Below are 21,959 nucleotides of genomic sequence, written 5' to 3'. Positions count from 1 at the left end.
CCAGCATCCTTCACAGTATGTTCATGTATTGCCCACTTCTTCTGAATGCTGACACCATCCTAGTGAAGGACTGAAAGGCCAACACTCAGTTTTCATCTAGCTTTCAAAAGCAGATAGATACCAGATACTTAACTGCTTTTATAATCTTCAAATATTCTCTCTATGTGTCTGGTTTTTTGAAGACAACAGTGCCAGTTAGATTAAAATCTAAATTAAAGCTTTTTGTCATTATTATTTATAAAATCTAATACAAATTAAAACTAGAGGATAATGACACAGAATGTGTTTTCTTTGTTTTTAACATACTTATTCTATTACATGCCAAAGCTTAAACAGGTCAGCACTGGTCTTATCCTTTCAGTGCACAACGGGTTCACAGTGCTGTGTGAGGGACTGTGAAAAAGCTGCCACTTTTTCTTCTGGCTTTCATTCTTGGCTCCAAAACTTGAGGGAGTCCTAGGTCCACAGGTAAGGCCTGATATCTCTCTTTCACTCTTTTTCACTGCTAGCTAATGCAGCTTGCTGGGCTACCAAAATGCTTCCAAGTGCTTTGTCTGCAAGCTGTGAGTTTGAATTTGTGCATCATCTGATGCTGGTTGCAGACACACCGTTGCCTTTCAAATAAAGAGGCTGTAACAGACTTTGCTGGTCTTCTGTTGACCAGCTCCCACCTTGCTTACATTCTTTCTAAGCAGCGGTGTTTCCAAAGCAATACACACTCTACTTAGTAAGAAAATAGTCTGCAATATGCTTAAGTTGAGTAAATGAGAAGCAAGTCATAGCCTGAGGAAAATGCTAGTCAAAGGAAAGGACACATAGAAAGAGAAAATTAAAGAAAAAAAGTACAAAACACATGAATGATGTTTCACTACTCTTCTTAGCTTAGCTTACTCCTGAACATAAAATTAGTCTCAGCTTTCAAAGACATGTCATGGAGCAATTTAGCTCTGATTATTCTCAGCTTTGTTCTGAACTGAAAGGTGCTGCATGAAGACCTCCAGCAACTTCTCTGATCCCAGGTGAAATTTGACTTTGTAGTTGGAAGCAGTAGGCAAGGGCTGAATGGGATTTTTAGACCACTCAGAATGGTTACAGAGGAACATTAGCAATGCATAATGCCTCTTGCCATCTCACCTCAGTCTCTTCCAGTGACATACAGTCATTTTCAAGTCTGGTATGAGCATTTGTATCTCTAAATTAAGATAAATCAAGAACACTGAAGTTGGTCTGTGGCAATGACTAGCAAAGTTGAGTAGTGGCTGGAGTCCTTTATCTGCCTTTTGGCATTTCTTTCTTAGTCCCACAAGTTCTGAGCCCAGCAAAGGTACTGTGTATGTCTGGAGTTTAAAAGCATACGTTAGTAGCAGCGTGGGGTTGCTGATAATATCTCTGGAAAGCTTTTCTGGGGCTTCCTGGGACAAATCTAACCTTCATCAAGAAGAAAACAGAACAATGTGCTTTTTCAGACAAGCGACTTCTTAGAATGTGCCACCTCTTGAAATTTGAATGAGTTAATATTTCAGCTTCCTGCCTGGTTTTCACAGATCTCAACCTTTTGTTCCTGGAGCTTTGTAGAATTTAGCAATCTCATGCTTGTTAAATCTGTAGTTTTGCTTATGTTGTGTGAATATGCACTCCTGAAATGACCTTTTGACAACGTTTGTGTGTTTTTATTTTCACTGAGCTGAAAGCTGTGTACATGATTTCAGGGCTAAGATTTGATAAAAATCGCAGTAGGATGATAACACTAGGGATGGGGTTGTTGTTACCTCTAATCTCCACCCCGGTACCTCTCCCAGGATTGATGCTGGTAAATGCTGTTTTTTTTCTTAACTGTCTTAAATATTCTTGAAGACTCCTTGGCTTATTTCCAAAAAAGTAGAGGAGCGCTGGAAACTATCAAATCTCTAAGAAGATTTAGGAAGCCCTAAGGTTGGGTTTCTGGAGTGTTGTTTGTATCCATAGTTCTTAAAAAGACCCTTATCCAAAACTGAATGATTTTTGCATTTTGCAAAAATTTTTGCAACCAAAAGAATGGTTGCAATTTCATCTATTTACTTTCTCTATAAAAATCAGTGTATAAAAAAATGCACTTAACTGTTAATAACATAGATAACAACCCTGAAATACTTGTACCAGTTTAGCTGTTTGCACATGGGACTCCAGTTTTCTCCTAGCTCAGCAAATGGGTTTTTCATTGCTTAAAATCTGTGTGCTGCAAAATGCAGTTCTTGGAGACTTCTTGTACATTGAAACCAAAGTGGACTTTCTTTACGTAATAGGGAGTTGCTGATAGATGTGATCCTTCCCTGTGAGAGGACTTAAGGCATGCGGACCAGTAATTTAGGAGCAGCATTGCTGCTCTGGGGGCTGGGGAATGAGATGATAACTATTTCCAACCCAACTTTCATTGTATTCAGACCTGTAACTGATGTCATGCAGATAACAGTTTTTGTCCTAGAAGTCCTAATGGGTAATACAAAGCATATGGATTTATTAAACTTTATGGTAGTGACAGAGCAGCAGTAGTAATTATTTGTGTGTTCTGCCATTTTTAAAAGGTGATTTCTTTCATTGGCATTGTGACTGTGTCTGTTTAACTTAAAATAATTTGACATTACTTAGAACATCTTACATTTACCATGACTGATGTGGTAGTAGATAAACTAAAGAGTCTTGGGTAGTCATTCAAGGTAAAATGCGTGGCACCCAGACAGTGCACCATGTAAGTCTCGATATGTTTTTCCTTCTCTACGTTTAAACCATAGAGCTTTAAGGTCAAGCAGGTCTCTGAAACAAATTTGACTGATTGTATTAAAATCAACTCTGTCTACGTCAGACATTTTAATTGTGCTTGTACAGATACTTCTGTCTAGAGAGATAAAATATTAAACACATCATGAATAATGCAGCTGTCTCACAGTACTGTGATCTTATGTGAATAAGGAAGTCATAAATTGCTTGGGTATTGAACTAGCACAACCCTTGCTATTATTTCTGCAGTGACAGCTTATGCAGTGACAAGTTGCATGATGTAATGTTGAACATTGTGTGTTTTTTAGAGAAAAAATGGTACTTTTCCATCTCTCACTGCCGGGACAGAGCTGTGCATTTGTCTGCTCCCTGGCAGCTAACACAGTTGTGTGGAAAGCCAAGGTTTAATGTGGCTTTGTGCAGCATTGTGCAGAGAAGTCAATGGAGACATCCATGTGAAATTGCATCTTGAGCCATGGAAAGAAAACTGAAGATGCCTTAGGTAAAGACCTGTTCATTAATGCCCTTTGGCTTCTAGACTCTCTCTCTGTGGGTGCAGTTCTCTTCTCACCCTTGCCACGTGTTAATACTATCTGAGCTGACTCTGCTTTGCTATTTTTTCTGCTGAGCTCCAGCTACTGCAACCATTCCCTCCTTAACTTTCCTCCTTCCTTTCACGAGTATGACCTGGCCTGCACAGTCTGACCACTGGAAGATGTTGCTTTTGTCCCTCAATTCTTTCTGCCATGGATGTATTTTTCTTTCACTTTTAGGTAAAATTAGATATTTCTAATATTTTTCTGAAAACATCTCTGCTGAAGTTTCAGTTACACAGAGGCTATGTCCTTTAATCTTCAAGATTAAGATGGGCTTTTCATTCCCATTTGCCTTGCTCAGGACTGGCCCTAGTATAGAGCATTTCTTCTTTAAAGAAAAAACTTTAAAAGGGGAGAATTTAGCTTTTAAAATTAATCACCATGGCAACCTTTACAGTGAATTTCCAAACATAGAAAGTTGCCTTTAAGAAGCATACTCCTCTAAGAGAAAGGTGAGTTTTTACAGCTTCTAACAATGTTCCCAGCGAATGTAAGATTTTACAAGAATCAGAGGAATTTTATATGCAGAAAGGAAAAGTTATATGATTGTGATGATGTGGCATTTTTAAGGATGCTGTATGCTACCTAATTTCATCATAATGCTGGCTTAAAATAGAGTTGGAGAACTATATAGAGCCTAGTGGCAATACTTGTGATTAAATGTAACTAGATCTCATCTAGGTGAATTTATAGTTAACAGTTTGCCAGTGTTTCTCTCATACTTAAAACATTATTTTTCCTTTTCCTAGTTCTGCGTTGCCTTTTCATGCATATTCAGAATCTTACTGGGAAACAACTTCTTTTTAATCAAGTGAAGTAACAGAATAGAGGGGGGAGAAAATAAGTCACTCATGCATTAAAATATGAAAATCCCTCACATGACAGTTCAGTGAAATGTAACTTTAGCACTCATCTCTGTTTCTCTGACTTCTCTCAGTACTCAGATGGATTATTTTATATCCTATTATCTGTGTGTATTAGATTCAAGGAACATGGAATTTCTTCTCCCACTGGAAATTCCTCAGTGAAAACATTGTACATCACATGAAATCTTGGCGTTTTCCCTGAAGTGGGAACTCTGGTGTTTCATTCTGAAATCACCAAAGTAAGAGCATTTTAGAATGAAACTTTGTGTGTCCGAAGGAGGTCTGAGACTGGGAGAAGGAGCTTACAGACAGAGAACCTCAGTCCTCCGTATCTGTGCAGATTTCAGAGGGTGGTAGGGAGGCTAATGGAGTGACAGGAGACAGCTGGTTTTAATTGAATTGCAAAAATACCGTGGAAAGCATTCTGCTAAAAGAATTCCAGTTGGATTCAAAAGTGTATCAGGGTGTGGGGGAGTGTTCCCACACTGCATGTAGTGGGCAGGAGGGCAGGTTAGTTAGTAGAGGACTTTCCTGTTCTCCTTCCATGCCATCTGCGATTGTAATTGTGAGGTCTTGAGCTGCACATGAGTGGCAGGCTAAGCTGCACTGCTGATGTCTGGAGTGGGCACAGTAGGCTTCGGCTGTGAGCTCACTGCCTGGTTTTATTTAACTGTATGGCCACTGGTCTTGTCCCCATCTTGGAGAAAGCAAGCCAGTTCTGCAGGAATTAAGGCTGGGTGATGCTGCCAGCCCTCCAGAGGTATTTCTCCGTGCAGTGCTTATGTGGAAGAAATGGATTATAAAGCATCTCTAAGCACTGGAAAGCTTTGGAAAGACTTTTTTAGAAAAATTATTTTATTAATGTAACAAGTCATTTAAAGGCGACAGCCTCAAGTTCAATACCTCAGTAGTTCAATTAAAAGTCAATGCGGTTAAAAATAAGCTCAGTTACTGAATTATTCATGTTATGTAACATCTTTAGAAAAGTTTAACTTTTAGAGCAAAGTTAGCCGTAAAGTTAATAACAGTTATCTGACGTGTGTGTTCTTTTGAGATGTCTCTACCATCATGTGGTGATATTTTCATTTCATGTGAAATATGAGTAAGTAAAAGATTGTCTTTCGTGCTTTTGTGATGGAAAACAGGAGATCAGTGTGATCTGAAGGGCTATTTTTTCTCACGTGTACAAGGACCTGTCAAGAACTTAGTTTTAAATTCCAAAGTCAGCTGAAAGCTTGACAAGGTGTTTGGTCAGCGAGCAGCTCAGCAAGCAGTATATTTACAAAACACCACTGAGGCATGGGATTGTGTCTGCAAGAAAGCTGATAGTAGGTCATGCCGAGTGATTGCAAGTTGAACAAGAATTTTTCAGAAAAGAAGCGACTGTTTTGAATTACTTTGACCGAGTTTCTGAAAAATTGACTGAAGGATTGACTTTATACAGGTTGTCAGATGTTTTCCTTCCCCAATGCTTTTGATAGATGGGACTATAGCTAGGTCAAAATATTTCTTCTATCATCCATCAGCACATAGCAAAACCTAGTACATGCTCTTTTTACTGAGAAAGTTGGATCTGGGATTTGCAGCTGTCAAAGGTGCATCTTTATTTTCATGTTTTTATGGACAATACGTGTTCATTTCTATAGAAGGGGTGAACAGTAGACTTTATGCATCATAAATAACAATTGTAGTTTTAAAATTAAGGAGAAGAGATGAGCTATGGCATAGTGCAATAAGAAGGGAAAATAGAACTTTGCTTCGCACATTTATATTCTCTTGCACTTGTATAAATCAGAAAGAAAGCAGTCAGGGAATTATCACTTTGTATGAATTAAGAATATTTATGATCTTTGTATTCACTGAATGTGAATTTGGTGTCAGGGAGAATAATCACTGAATTCTAAATTATGGATGTTCACAGAGATTGGATTAAAGTAACTGCTTTGAGATTTGTTTTTAACTGAAGATAATATATATAAAATTTTCATAGAATCATAGAATGGTTTGGGTTAGAAGGGACCTTAAAGATCATCTAGTCCAACTCCCCTGCCATGGGCAGGGACACCTTCCACTAGACCAGGTTTCTCAAAGCCCTGTCCAACCTGGCCTTGAACACTTCCAGGGAGGGGGCATCCACAATCTCTGTGGGTAACCTGTTCCAGTGCCTCACAATCCTCACAGTAAAGAATTTTTTCATTATATTTAATCTAAATCTACCTTCTTTCTGTTGAAAGTCATTACCCCTTGTACTGATACTTCATGACCTTGTAAAAATCCTTCCCCAGCTTTCTTGTAGGCCCCCTTTAGGTACTGCTGTAAGTCTCTCTGGAGCCCTCTCTTCTCCAGGCTGAACAACCCCAACTCTCTCAGCTTGTCCTCATAAGGGAGGTGCTCCAGCCCCCTGATCATCTTTGTGGACCTCCTCTGGACTTGCTTGAACAGGTCTATGTACTTCTTATTGGAGGTCCCAGAGCTGAACACAGTACCTGAGGTGGGGTCTCATGAGAGTGGATTAGAGGGGAAGAATCACCTCCCTTCACCTGCTGGTCATGCTTCTTTTGACCCTATACCATTAAATTCTAAGACTGAAAAAGCAGTTACGGAACTGATAAGACCACCAAGTATCTCAAGCACGTTTGGACAGCAATTTAGAAGTTACTAATTCTTATGAATCATCATTGTACTTGATTTAATGTTTAGGTTCTGATGTATTTATCTATGAAATGGATTGTTAACTGGAAAAGCTGAGAAAAAAGATAAAGGCTCGATATTGTCAACAATTAAATTTTCTTTATTTTGATTGGTTTAGACTTACTTTTTAAAAGTTCAGGTGGAGACCCATAATTGCAAAATGCATCATAAAAGGAGTAAGTTTGAGAGTTGCAGAGGTAGGAGGAAAACCAAAACTGAGCAGTTTATGAAAAAGGAAGAGAAGGTAACAACAATTTCTTTGCCATGTCTTGATCACTGAAGGAGGTATGTCATTAGCTATTAAATAAAGACCACGCCTGATTTTCAACAAGGAGAGATGTCACATAAGGAGACTAAAAATGTCAGGAATTGAGAGGAAATACTCTCTGACAGATTATATTCTTATCTAATGTTCATTTCTCACAAAACTTCATCCACTTCAATTCTAACTCATCTACTTTCTCTTCTAGGCACATAATATACTTCATTGGTTGAGGGGCATTAAAATCATCTTTGGAAATCTATTTCCAGATTGCTGTTCATGCAATTGTAATTATGACTTCTGTGATCCATTAATAGCCTTTTGTAAGCAGGCTCATATTGCTTTGTAAATTAAGAAAAATGTTTCTGGTTGGTGGATAACTAATAGAAATTTAGCAAGAACATTATCTCTAAACCCAGACTTTTCAAGATTTAGGCTTGTGTGCATAAAGGATTATAAGGAAGAGAGGAGCCCAGTGGGACCTGTGACTTTCAGTGCCATTTTGATTCTGTGGCTTAGATCAAATATGAAGATGTACACACTGCTCGTTCTTTCAGGAAGTATATAAGACAGCTTTATGTAGTTATGTCTAACCAGGCATTCACACAGGAAAGGAATGAAGTAGGTGGGTTGGTTGGTTGGTTTTTATGTTGTTGGGTTTTGGGTTTGCTTGGTTTTTGGTTTTGTTTTGTTGTATTTTTTAAAAACAAAACAAAACAAAAAAAGTTTTTGCATTTGGAAGGCTTTGATGTTAGTTTTTGTTTGGATTTTTTTCATTGACCAGGCTGCCCATCAGTATTTTAGGTTTAAGTGCCCTACTAATGAACTTTACTGTTCTCTTGGTTTCTAAAGACACTCCTGCTCCTTATTTCAGTCTTCTCTTTGTGGATGGTATACCATCATAGGAGCAGAGTACACAACCATCTTTTAATTGTTTAGATGCTGTGTATCGCTCAAAAACAGTCTCAGTTAAATGACATGTTAAGCTCTTCTCAGAATCACTGCTAACAATTTGCAGGATTATATAGGCATTTTTGTTGATGAAATTTCAGTTTAGGAATTCTTCTGTTCATGAAGATTGCATTCTACACACATGTTGAACTGCATGTTCTTGACTCTGGGCAAAATGGTATCTATGAAGAGAAACAGTCTCTCTTTCTTAAGTATCTGGTTGTTTTGAATCCTCAGACTCCCGTGATATTCAGAACAAGTTCATCATCATTCTGAGACTGGAATGTTCTTACAAATATAACTTCAAATATAACTTTCAGTATATTTGCAATACTTACAAATACAATTTACAGATACTTGCAATATTTGTTAGATATGTATTGTGATTTTTTTTTTAGTGGTTGGGTGGTTTTTTTTTACTGTTTATGGTTTTGAAAATGAATGAACAGTAATGGGATATTGAGTGTCAGACGTATGAGTGCAGAAAGGAAAAATTTTATTAAAGGTATCTGTGAATGTCCTTTCACTGAGAAGATACCAGTCACAGGAGCTAAATTTAGGCATATGTTTCTTTTTATAGGTTGTTTCTATATCAAGCTGGTTCAGCTGGATTCAGAAAATTTGTTTCTCTTCTGTGCGTCCTCTTAACCTTCAGGAACATCCAACTAACTTTGTGTTTTATGTAGTGCGTAAAACATAGCTTAAAATCTGCCTTGCATACTTTACATGTTTTTCTGAATTGTTAATGTATCAGTGAATTATTTACCCATGGAAGAATGGTGGGCCTTGCTCTTGCACAAGCTGTTATTCAGTAAATGAGTTAGAGCATGAACTGCCTTTTACAAAAACAAATCTGTATGTTATAGACCTCACATCTTAGAATGTAGTTACTGCATTTTTATAGCCTACCATTTCTTCTGATTCTGCTATAAAGAGCTCAAGAAATTAAAATGGTGTTGATCAGTAGAATGCTTCTTTCCATCTCTGTGTACTAATCTGCCAAATACAGACAATCATTATGTGATTACTGGTGTCTTTCAGAGTTTATTGGTCTTCCATCGGAAATACAATCTAGCTCAGAAGTGAAATAAGCAAGACCTGTGCTTTGTTCAGTCCAGATCAGTATAAGTTGAGAACAATCAATTGAATCCCTATGAGGAACATGGCAGGTTTACATATTCTTTTCAATAGCATCTTGTTACTATTAATTGCCCAGAGTCTTGCCAGAAAGATGAGGTGGCAGATGAACACAGATTTTCACTGATGTCTGCGGCATGCTACAGCTGCCATCCCCTCTGGGGATTGCCTTCACTTTATGACCATTTAGAAAGCTTGGCACCATAGGCTTTATTACAACCAAAAGCATTATTTGCCAAGAGAGAGTGTGCAGGAAGTTAACGATGCACAAAAGAAAGACAGGTAGTATGCATGCCTCAAAATTTCTGATACAACTGGCCCCTGTTAACATGTCTTTTCCATAGGAGAGGCTGATGGCAGTCTGAGGTATTTCAGCAAGTGTGACTGTGGAGGCTGGTGCTTCTTCCTTGCAGAACGATGCTTGTCAAGACTCTGCTAGAGCATACCACAGCATGTCCTTTCAGCCTGCATGAGAGCCCCTTCCCCAGGAGAGTGCGGGAGACTTCTGGTCCTCCCTCCAGCTGGGCTTCAGTGTCAGACCCTGGGACATGCCCATGGGTCCCAGGCTGTAGGAACGGCCTGTATGTCCGTAATGGACAGTCATTTTCAGAGGGCAAAAACCTTCCTATGCATTGGACTTGACCCAGCCCATGTGACCTGTTTAGTCACATACACATCTGTCCAGATGCATGTTTACTTAAAAGTATTTTATTCAAGCAATATGCTTTGTTGCAGTATGGGATACAAGATGATTTTTCCCATTTGGGGGAGGGTGGAGAAGAAGTAACTTTTGTTGTCCTAGGACCTTCTCCTGAATACATTGGCTGTATAGGGTCTAATTAAAATTATCACCAAAGTAAAAGTCAGTTGATGGTTAATAGAACTATCTGTGGGCAGAGAGCATTTTGATACCAAGACGGTAAAAGGCCCTATGTAGCTGAGGGACAGGCTGGGTGAAGGCAGGAGCGTATGTTCGACCTGCTGCTTACAGGTTCCCTAGCATAGCCAGGGCTGGCCTGGTCCTGGAGCAGCAAGAGAGTACTGATGGTGAGCCAGTCCCCTAAAACAGGACAGAAAAAGAAAAAGTTAAATTAAGCCTGATTGCTGTGCTGAAAATCATTACTGTCTGCCCCATGAAGGCAAACACATTCAGATGTATCCTGAGCTATCTTTTTTTCCCATCTGTGAAGTCTCATGGGGTTTTTTGTGTTTCACAGATGATGTCTCAGATCAATTGCACTGTTCTGCGTTATAGAGAATATCTGATTAAATGAGATGAAATGACACGTGGTATTTGAAATGTAGCAGTTGACATTAAGACAGCACATTAAGATCTGAAAAAAGAATTTTCTCTGATTTTAAATCTACCTACACTCAAAATATATCTGCATGGCTAGGGATTCACTGCATTCTTTGGCCAGTAAAAAGAATGGGACTTGGTGCTTTGTTTCACAGGGCATTGTGGTTTGTCCTGATGTTTGTACTATCACTGCTGGTGTGTGCAGTTAACCTTTTACTGTATGTGTATGGGCAAAAGACTCAAATTCAGTGCAGACAGGTTTAAAGAGAATACATTTGATTTTGAAAATCAGAGTAATAGTTGTTAAGAGAAAGCAGTTTTGAATGCAATGCTTAACACAAGTGAAAGTAAGTTTTAAATCATCTCAGTATTCTGAGTCTATTTTTGGCTGGAAAATGCCATTTTACGTAGTAAAATAAATATGACAAGAGTTACTGCACAGTTTCCAAATCAGCAAGTACCACTTAAGAAGACAGATCCAATCTTCCAATTTTTTTTTTAGGAAATAGATATTGCTTCAAAGAAAGAAGTGTTGACATGATGTTATTTATTGTGACAGAAACTGAGATATGAATTTATTGGATTTTTGTATGAGCCTACATTCATTCTAGTGCAAGTCTATTCCACTTGCTTACAGAAACAGTGAGTCAAAATCCAGAATATCCAATCCACAGAAATTCTAATATTCTTGCATTTTTTTTTCCTTTGAATCCCTTTTGAGCACTTTCTGAAGTCACTTTTCAATATATTGCTTAAAATATTTCTATCAGAATTTGCTTTTGGACAGCTGAAATATTTAGCCTTGGTTGGAATTCTTGTCTTCACTGTATTTTGTTTTATTATTTTGATGTGTTTTGCTTTCTAGTTATAATTTTCATGTTTTGAATTATTACTATTTGTATATTATAGTAACATCAATTGATGTTTGGTATTACAGATGGTGTTTCAGTAATTGAAATGATAATTGGATTTTGGCTTGCTCAGAGGCAACTGGTATTTAATTGATATGTTAGGTTACATTTTTCAAAGTGTCAAGTCATTACAGAATAAAAAGCTAGGATATTCCAGTCCAGATAAGGTCAGATTTATTTTCTAAACAAAATTTTTGACCGCAACTCTTGACTTTGGGACATTCATTTTTCCTAACGAATTGACAATTTTTTGATAGAAGAACATTCTACTGAATATATTTTATCAGCTTTTTGATTTCTATTGTGTCTATCAGTTTTCAGGACAAGGTATTTTTTTTCACTGCTATTTTCATACTGTGGCAAGCAAAGGAACTTTTAAATTTATTTTTTTTCATATTACTCTTCAGAATGCATGTGGTTCTAATACTATTAGAAGTCCAGTTGTAACAATAAAGTAAATCAAAGTAGATACTAAAACAAACAAAAAGAGAAAAGTGGCAAACACAACAAAAATGCAGGCAACCCCAGCAGAATTCAGTGACCTGTGATGGTGATAAACAACACTGATTGCAGCTTGCTGGGTGAACTGAAGGAGAACATATTTTACATACAGTTGTTAGGCATTTATCCCAGTAGCCTGGAAGATATAGCATTCCATTTATTCACCTGGGCTCATGACTTGCATAGACAGCACCTTGTGTTTGGCACAATGCCCCTGCAACATGCCCATGACAATCATCAGTAAGTCAACAGCAACCAAAAAGAGCTTTATATTCATTTAGCTCAGCTTTTCTCTTCACTTATGCCTAAGGAAGAGAAGTGGTTTTTCAGACTCATGTCGACCATTAAAGTAGGATTATTATGACTCTCTCCAAGACATTTTCATCACTTCAGGTTGTTAACTCACATCTCTTTGAGCACTATGGGAGTTTTTCAGTCCTGCTAGATAATCACTATTGAATGCTACCTCGTTGTAATTTAATAAACCACCTTTGAGTCTATAAAAACAACCCTTTGATGATGGGCCTGTGGTAAGCATGATCTTTTTATTCATTAGGACTTTGACAGATTTAAACACCAGCTCTGGATAGAGTTACACCACGGGTAATGTAACCACTTTTGTAGGGGAGAATAGGCTATTCCGGCCTAAACACATTCCGGCTGTTCCGGCTTTACACATTTGCAAGTGTAAGCCCATGTTCCCCTGGAGTCTACAGTTCTTTAACTGTTCATTTCTAAATCGGCGTAGATAAAACTGCATAAACCCAGTGTGTACACGAGCTCCTTCTTCATGGAGTCCTGGTTCTAGTTAAGACATAACTTTGATCATAGTTAAAAACGCAGATCCTAACAAAGAGAATGAGAGGCACAGAATGATGCTACCCTCCTCCCATTGAAGGAGAGTAATTGAAAAAAAAGATGCAGTAACAAGTAATGCACCTTTGTGAAGATTTGTTTTGCTGGTACAAAAGGGCTGTACAGTGATGCTCTTACAGAAGTGATAACATGAGACCTAGAAAGCAACTGAAGCGGAAAAAGATGCAACATACAAATGAGAGAAATGTAGGATTGTTTCCTGCAACCTTTGCTTGACACAGGGAGCTTGAGCGGGTGGGTTAGGAGTGATATCCCTGATTCACTGGAAAATTGCCCAAGGAGAAGACAAATGTGACAGGGATGCAGAGCCCATCTACAAGTATCTTGGGGCAAATGAACTTAGAAGGGAACAAAACCAGAAACATCATGTTGCCACTGTAAATTCTTGTGGAAGACACAGCCTGAACATCATGGTGCTACTTCTTGAAATTTTCTTAATGTGCAGTTCAGGTCTTCATTTTTTGAAAAAGGAAAGGAACAGAGAAGGGAGTGACCATGGATGATTGGAGGTGTACAAGAGCTTATTGGTGGGGAGCAACAGTGTAAACCAGGTCTCCTAAGCTTGGGAATAGAAACAATGGAGGAGATATGATAGAGCTCTGTAGTATTCATAAGGAACAAAGAGGTAAAGAGAAGTGGTCATTCATGATCCCTTTCAATACAAAACTTCAGGGATGACATGTTTCAGACAAAGAAAAAGCTATTCCTTCACAGGCCATATATCTAAGGTCTGTGGTTTCTTTCTATGGAGAAAATATATATCCTATAAATTTCTGTAAATTCAGAAGCCAACTGGACAAAATTTTTGATAGAAAATGGGTACAACGTAACATTTGGGGAACAGTTTCTGAAGCTACTTTGGGTCGTGAAAATCTTGCCATATCTCCAGTATTTGGGAGGGAGTGAGGGGAAGACCATGCAAAGACTCAGAAAACTGACCATATGTAACTTGTCAAGATGCAGTGTTAGTCTTTCTCTCCAGCCAGTCCAGTTCCTGGGAAGTTCTATAACTAGTAGCTTTTCTGTTTGCTTATTTAAAGGTTTGCAGTTGTGGGGGTTTTTTTTACATCTGATGTAGTCAGAAGTGTTTCAGCATTTTCAAAGCTGTACTTGAAGCATAATCTGGTCTTAGATATGATTTCATGAATCATTTCTGACCAATGGCAAGGGATTTGATGCTGTGTTGGAGAGGTGTTATTTAAACTTCTGAAAAATGTTTTAATGTGGGAATCCTAATGCTGTTGTAACATTTTCCCCCAAGGTGTAGAGAAAGATAGCCATGCTTTTCAGGAAGGGATTGTTATCTAAGTAGAGCATAGGGTGGGAAAAAATGGGAACTGCCTTTAGACTGTGCTTTCAGGCATGTGTACAGAGGGCAGCAGGTAAATTTTTCTCTCATGCTTATTCATTTCCACCTAGGATTCAGAGCAAGCAGAAGAGTCCATCATGGCATCAGACATAGTTGTCTGTCTGCCAAGTCTCAGATGAAACTGGGTTTGCATGAGGAGCCTTTTATTTTTATGTTACTTGCCCTTTCTGAGCTTCCCCTTATCAAGGCTAACTTCAAAAAGTGAAAAAAAACTGAAGCTGTCTGCAGAGTATCATTGACTTTAGTGGGAAATATGTCAATTTGCACAAAGTGAGGCAAGGGTACTTAGCTTTTTAAGGTGGACAAATTAGCTCACTTTCTCTTTTAGCTTACTTTTCTTTTAGTTGAATACAGAATTTTCCTGTTTATATACTGCACCTTAAAGCCTGATTTTCTACTCTCTGCCCATGCTTCCAAAGTGCTTCCTTATAACCTTTCTTATCTGTGCATTGATGACTGCAGGATTTCCAGAGCTACTTTACTCTTTGTGGCCCTACATGATGCTGCAGCTGAGATTTTCTTCCTCACTTCTTGCTCTGTGCTCTCCTGTGCTTGTTCTCTGAAAAGGGCCTTGAAGAGAAAGGGTCTACCTCAATGGGTTCCTAAGGCCTCCACACAGGGCTGAAACAGAATTCAAAAAAACACATAAAAGAGAGACACAGCTGAAGTAATTTGTCTCCAGCATAAGCACTGACATTCTGGTGATACCAAACCAAGAGGGCTTACTGCACCTGCCAGCAGCAGTTTGTTATCTCAGAGAAGGTCTACAATGCGAGTTAGGGCAGTTGAGGCTAATTAAGCACTGTTAGCTAATGGATTGTTTATACAGCTTTGCAACTCTGCATTGCAATATTATTGCTTGTTCGTGCTCATATTATCTCTGGCTAGAGACAGACACATCAAGAAAGAACCTATAAATATATGCCTGTAACCCAAAGTAGTACAGGATGGAAACAGAACTAGGGCTGACCCAACCCTGACAGTTGCTACAGAGAGGTGCCTCCCCAGGTGGAGAGGTGTCTCAGTCCTGACACAGTATAATTTGGATACAGGGCCTTGCTGACCTCAGTTCTGGTGCTAGAGCTATCTCCGCCAGTACCAGAGCCACTGTGCTAGGCTCAGTCAAATAGCACAGGTGTGCTGGATGAGATCCACTGTGTTCAGGTGTTGCTCCATGCAGGCTTGTGTGGTGCACGCCACCTGCTAGCCAGGGCCAAGGCATGGCCAAAGCAGATGCCTCATCAGATGCCCTGGCAGAGTGACTTCTGAATAGTGCACGATATGGTCGTTCATTACTGTAGCTTCTGATGAGCCAACAAAACAGATATCACCGTCACATAAACCTTTGCATGCAGTCACAGTGTAATGTTTTCTACTTTGAGTAGGTTCTCCCTCCTTTTTCTTCTTTATGTTTGATTTTATTGCTTCCTGACTTGCAAGTATTTTAGTAGTCCTCTTAATGTTCTCACATGCAGGTTTTATCTGGAGCATTATGTATTCTTTAGTGTCATAAGTATGCTACCACTTTATAAGATGCAAAATATGCTCAATAAAAAAGAAATGCTGCTTCAGAAAAATTTGTGATAAAAATTTGTAATAGCTAGAAGCAATCAAAGTTAGCCAGAAGCGGGATAGAGGCTGCTTTTCCCTGCTGGCAAACTGCACAGCTGAGATGTGTTGGTAGGAAAGGAATGAAGGTATTTCTCTTAGATGAACCTGCAAGCTCAGAAGCATCAGAGGACAAAAGGTCAGCAAGAAGAGCAGCTCTTCATGGAGACAAGAAAAAAAGATAGAAATATAGGTAAGGAAGAGAAAGGCCTGTGAAGACTTGAAAATACAGAGAAGGAGTTTCGCTGCATGCAGGAGGGCAAAACAGCTGAGTGATACATATAATACTTGAAGGCTCAAATCTCATTCATCTTCAAAACACTAAACTTCTACTTCCCCACTCTTAAATACTTGTTTTGCAGCCAGCCAGGTATGGGTGACTGAGCTCTGTCCAGAAGCCACTCCTCCAAGGTGAACGGTTGGCTGTGGCTTCTGGCCAGCATTCAAGTCTTTCACTTGCATTTGCACTGCAACCGAAATGGTGCTTGTGATCCATTACATTGAGGCAGGAGAAACTCCTGGGGTTTGTAGCATCTATACTGCCTATCAGAGCACGCTGGTGTGCTCGTACCCAGCTACTGAGCCTACCAACTCACTTAAAAATGACTATGCTGCAGGTACAGTCAGGCCATGTAGCCAGGCGTGCCACGGCACTGGGATTTTGGTGTCAGCAACTATATGGCCAAGCCTGAAAACAGGAGAAAAACTCCACCAAACATATTTAATTGAAAACCTAGCCTGCAGCGTACTGCTGGAGAACTTGTCTTTCTTTCTTGATGTTTTGTGTGAATGTCATCATGCCGCAAAAAGTAACTGATGTTAACTTTAACATCTACTCTTCAGAGATGTCTGCGCTGTTTTCTCAAATCTCTGACCACCAAACCCCAGGTTTCATGAGCAGTGTGAGTTATTTCTAGGAAGAATAGGGGGAGTTTACTCTGAAGTCTGCTTACTGACAAGAGTTCACCAGGTTTTCATCTCCCATGAGCTGCATGTGCTATTCCCAATAGCTTTTCTACTTCTGATTCCCCCTCCCTTTGTCTCTGTTTTTCTTCATGATATCTGGGGGTGTATTTTCAACTGCCGATACCTCTTTTAAAAGAACTTTTACTCACATGAAAACAAGGTAATGCCATAGTTTACTGCAATATTACTGTCTTACATTTTTGCAGACTTCTAGTTTAACAGAAGAAATGTACATAGAAAAACAAGATTTGGTCACTGGAACAAAATCTGAAATGGTAATTAAATAAGAACACTTGCATCTTTATCCTGTACATGGTTCCCTTGAAAATAATGGAAATTCACTCTCCTAGTCAAGACTCTTCTTATTCAGAAATCTTTATTCTTCTTATACGAAGAAAATAACTGCAGTGGGAAGGAGAGTGGGGTGAAGAACTCCCAAATATATCGAATATATTGTTGACACACCTTTGGTATAAACTATGGTAATTTTTGAGCACAAGTTTTAAATATGTCCAAAGAGTAATCTGTAAAATTTTCAGTAATGCTGGCACATTCTTCCTCATGTAGTTTGGTGTTAAAATTTTATAGTACCTCTCTTCAGTGGAAGAAACAAAGGTTGCATTTTTATAACTAGAGTCAGGTTGTTGATTGAACATAATTTTGGATGTGATCAATCTGCAAATTTTGCAGTTTTTAGGAATAATGATCTGGCTGCATTATTATTTATTTGGATGTCTGAAAAGAAGTGCTGCACATACAGTTTAGGAAGCTGAGTCACAGCTGCACAAGTGGTTATAGACTGTTTTCCGAATGCAAGGAAGCAATTCACTTGAACCTCAGAGAAATGTAGCAGTCAGTTTATGTTTGGAACCAGTTCCTAAAATTGATCATTCATGACCAAATGAAAGCACAGCCTTACTAGATCCAGCTAGTAAGTATGGGCCTGTGCCAGGTTCATGTTTAGTGTTGGTAGTAAAAATTACTGACTCCACTGTAAGGTTCAGAGAGATGGTTGTTTTAAATGATAAGACAACCAGTGGTGATGCTAAAAGGAAAGGTTATGGTTAATTTTTTTATACCTTAAGGATAATTGCACAATATTTTGAGCATCATGAGTTTCTAGTGACTGCACAAGAAGTCAAGAGCTCATTTTACAGCTGGGACTTAGCTTCTAGCATTTGGAAGCCCCTTATGGCTAAGCTATATGGCTAACATGGTCAAAAAAAAAAGGTTGTCCAGGCATGCGCATTATCATTCTGCCCATGTGGATTACTACCCTACCTTTCCCAAGATTAATTGACTAAATAAGGTAACTGGGATTTAATGTGATTTCAACAGTCTTTAGAAACAGCTGGCAGTTACATTAGTCCTGTGATCAGGAGGTGTGTGAGCAGTTGCTGCAGGGGAGTCCTCATCCCTTCACACTTCCTGCACATCAGTTCTGGTGAAGTGCAGCAAAGTCAGGTAGCGAGCATGCAGCTTTGATTCTGAATGCGCAAAACCATCTTAAACGAGAGCACTTTGCACAGCATTTCCTCACATGTGCAACACCGCTGTTTTCACGATTTGCTTACAGAAGTGGCTGCTCTCTTCCCCTTGGTAGTATATTATGGATTGAAGTGTATTGAGATTTCAGAGGTTCAAAACCTCTTCCAGGACCTGGAGGTTCACATAGATTGGCTTTCAGTGGAACTGGAAGAGCAGGGTCATTAAGACATTCTTGGACATTTCGGTGAGGGATCCTGTCACAAAAATGAGCAATCTAATAAATGTTATCTATTGATTTTTGAGTGACTGCAACTTACAATGTGCTTGCAATATCCAGATTTCCATTTTTTAGGGTCTGCTTTTCCATCTGCTTCTCAGTTTGCCCATTTATATCTGTTTAGGGTTTTTAATTTGTTTTTTAAAACAAAGAGTGGTTGCTGATAAAAGAAGCAAGAGTCACAATTAAATTAAGTGTAAAACAGTAGCATAGAATTATCATTCAGCTTTGTTGCCTGGAAGAGACTTCTAAAGGTTTTCACCAGAGTATGCTGAGAGTAATTCAAATGAAGTTGGAGCAGTTGCATCAATGTGAACGTAAGCAAATCAGAATCAGCATTTTTTTACCACAAGATAGTAATTTCTTTCTAAGACTGTACGATAGACACATAGGAAATGTCAAATTTGTATTTCCTTTTGGGAAAGTAAAGCCTGTTTTTCATCACCATTTCTATTTAAAAATTGGCTATATGACAAATTTGAGAATGTTCGGTGTGGAAGACAATTTCCAGTGTTGTAGGCAATATTTCACAAGACTGGTGAAAGTGGAATTGTTTTTCAAGCTTAAGGTCATGTTATTGTTGCTTATAGACTTACTGTTTTTCTCAAAACAGACATTTCTTTTTCTTTAAAAGCTAGTTACCACCTGAAATGTAGCATCTTTTCCATATGATGAGACTTCCTAACACTTGTGAATGCTCAGAAGAAACTATTATTGCCAAGTTTTAGTCCGTCAAACAGAAAATTGTCATTTAATAACCTCTGTGGTAGTTATCTCATTAACATCATCCTGTGTGAGCTGTGTGGGTTTTTTGAATGAATGGAAGGCAATTCCTCTGGCAGGCCAGTAATGCAGTAAGCCATGACTGTGTATTAATTTAAATATCTATTAGTGTGGCCGACTCTGACATCTGCAGCACAGCAACAAAGACGTTGAAATTTTTCATTTTCATAGAAAACTCATGTTTTCATATTTTTTTTTTCTTTAAGAAGGCTGTTACAGTTCCATTTAAAACCATGGTAATTTTTATATTTTAGTTATTCCATGCTGGTGTCTTGTATCTAATGGAACTAATTCTTACTCCTGTCAGGTATAAGTTTATCTATTCATGGGGCTGAAAAGCGTGCACAAATCTGTCAGAAGAGAACTGCAGCAAGCTACCCAGTGTCACAGCATCCTCCTGTGGTTGGGCATCCTTCACTTCCACAAGTCAGAAGGTCAATAAAAATGGAAGCTTCATCTTCTGGATCTAGTATTTCAGCAGTCACTGGTGGAAAAGCAAAAACCCATCAGACAGGTAACAGATTTGCCTTGACACCTTTTTCAGTTCCATTTCTTGTGTGATGTGCTATGATGCTGTGAAGTTGGTATTATTAACAGCATCAGATCATGCCTGCGTGGAAATCAATCTACTGATCATCAGAGCTATCCATTGATGTTTTCTCTACATTTGTTATGTTTTTGTCAGTTATAGGTTACAGGGAGTAACAACAGTTGGGGCATCTGAAAGTGTGAAATAAAAACATGTTTAATAATGAAAAACCATACAACATATAGTGGTATCCAAAATGTTAATGCAGAGAGAGCTTTGGGCTATTGTTTTTTCCTGCTGCTCGTCTTACAGATGTTTAATTTTGATAAGCCCTGAGCTAATGGCAGTGCTCTAGAGGCTACAGGCATCCCCCATGGAACTCAGTAATTGACACTAATGTTGGTTTTGAACAAAGGCATAATCCAGGGCATAGGTCAAAGTTTTGCTGCTAAAATGCAAACAAAAACTTTAGATCTGAAGGAGATTTTACAACATATGTTAACTGGTTAACAAAGTGAAACTTTTAAAAAGAAAGCCAGAATCTCCTGGGAACCATCAAATTCTAATTGACATTATGAGTTCATCCCTTGTTATGTTAATTGCCAGAGCTATTTTAGAAGTATCTTTTCTTATAACAGGAGAATACATCTGTGCTGGCCATGTTCAGTCATTTTTCACAGTAAAAATTAAACTCGAACTTTCTATCCTGAGTAGAGCAAATTAAGGCTGCCCATGAAGTCCGTTTTGTAGCTTCTATATTGAAGTGTTCCAGCATTGCTGTCCATGAAAGGGCATGATGCACGCCGTATGCAGCTACTAGGGTCTATTTGTGAGAGACAGACAGTTCTGCCTGCAAACCCTTAGTGTGCTTCCATTGCCTTGCAAATCTAGTAAGTGGCTTAATTTTTGTACAAGTTGAAAATTTAGATTATTTGTTGCTGTGCAAGTCTACTGCCATGAGTTTCATGCACCATAATTTAGTCACCATAATTTAGTCACCATAATCTTTGTCAACATAGATTAATTAAGAATTTACAGTGACTCATAACCATATGCTTTGTTTATTTCAGTTCCTCTGTTCACTTGTTTGTCCTATTTTTTTCAGCTTCTGTTTTTTTTCTTTGAAGTACAGAAATTACTACTACAGAAATGTTGTTCTTGCTAAAGATATATAATAATTATGACTGTAGCATGTTAAAAGATTGACAAAGCCCCCCTGCATCACAGTTTGTGAAAAAAGTATCTTGAACATGCACAGTAGCTAAAATAATTTTGAGCTGCTACACATTCTGCATCCATGTGTTGATACATATGGCCTGTGCTTTAATACTAAATAATGTACAAGCTTTTTAGGTAGACCCCAGACATTTCCTAAAATAGAGCTCATTAGTGAGCATCATTTGGATGGTAATTCTCTGAGGAATTTAGCTTTCACTACAGTCATATGAGATTAGTTTTATCTATCATATTCTGCTTTTTAGACACTGACAGCATCTATGACCTACAGAGAACATGCTTGGCAGCTTGGTTCAAGGAAGGATTTAGTATTACGACTCAGGTTACAGATCTTACACAGCCATTTTCCAAGCTATCCTCCTGCTATTGCCTACGGTAAATCACTCAGGCTTTGTTCAGTCTAATTTTAAATAGCTCAAACAATTTGGGTTCTTCCTGCTACTGGAGTGCAGTTATCACAATCAAGTAGGTCTCGCTATTGGAGTAGTATACATTATATTCAGTCTGAGATTTCCTTTGTCCAGTTAACAAATACTCCGAACATGAAGACAGTCTGGCATAACAGATTGGACAAAAAGGTATTCTGAGGACTTAAAATGACATTTTTAATTCTTTTCAATCAGAAAGGCTAGAAGCATGGAAAGAAAAGATCCTTGATAAAATGAGAGTTACGATTGAGTGTATTTTTTTCCTTCTAACAGCACACTGCTTCTGTTTTCTGCATACTGCTTTGTTTCCCTTGCTCATTTTTCTTCTTTCCAGAATGACACCTTTTATTACTTATTATTAATTCTTTTTAATTGACAGCTGTTTCCTTTGACTGAAGTTCATTGGTAGCTACATGGTAAGGAGGAGGAA

General features: G+C 38.5%; 1 protein-coding gene across 2 annotated transcripts in view; it reads left to right on the top strand.

Annotated features, from left to right (window-relative positions):
- Positions 1-21,959, top strand: part of ANO4 (anoctamin 4) — a 243,818-nt gene that overhangs the window by 79,993 nt on the left and 141,866 nt on the right. For both annotated transcript variants that reach the window (XM_074902662.1, XM_074902664.1), the window contains one exon: positions 19,644-19,850. In XM_074902662.1, coding sequence (XP_074758763.1) covers positions 19,644-19,850 — 207 coding nt within the window. The remainder of the gene's footprint in view (positions 1-19,643; positions 19,851-21,959) is intronic.

Source organism: Athene noctua, chromosome 3, assembly GCF_965140245.1.
Source record: "Athene noctua chromosome 3, bAthNoc1.hap1.1, whole genome shotgun sequence".
Classification (NCBI taxonomy): Eukaryota; Metazoa; Chordata; class Aves; order Strigiformes; family Strigidae; genus Athene; species Athene noctua.
This window is presented reverse-complemented; position numbering and strand designations above follow the sequence as displayed.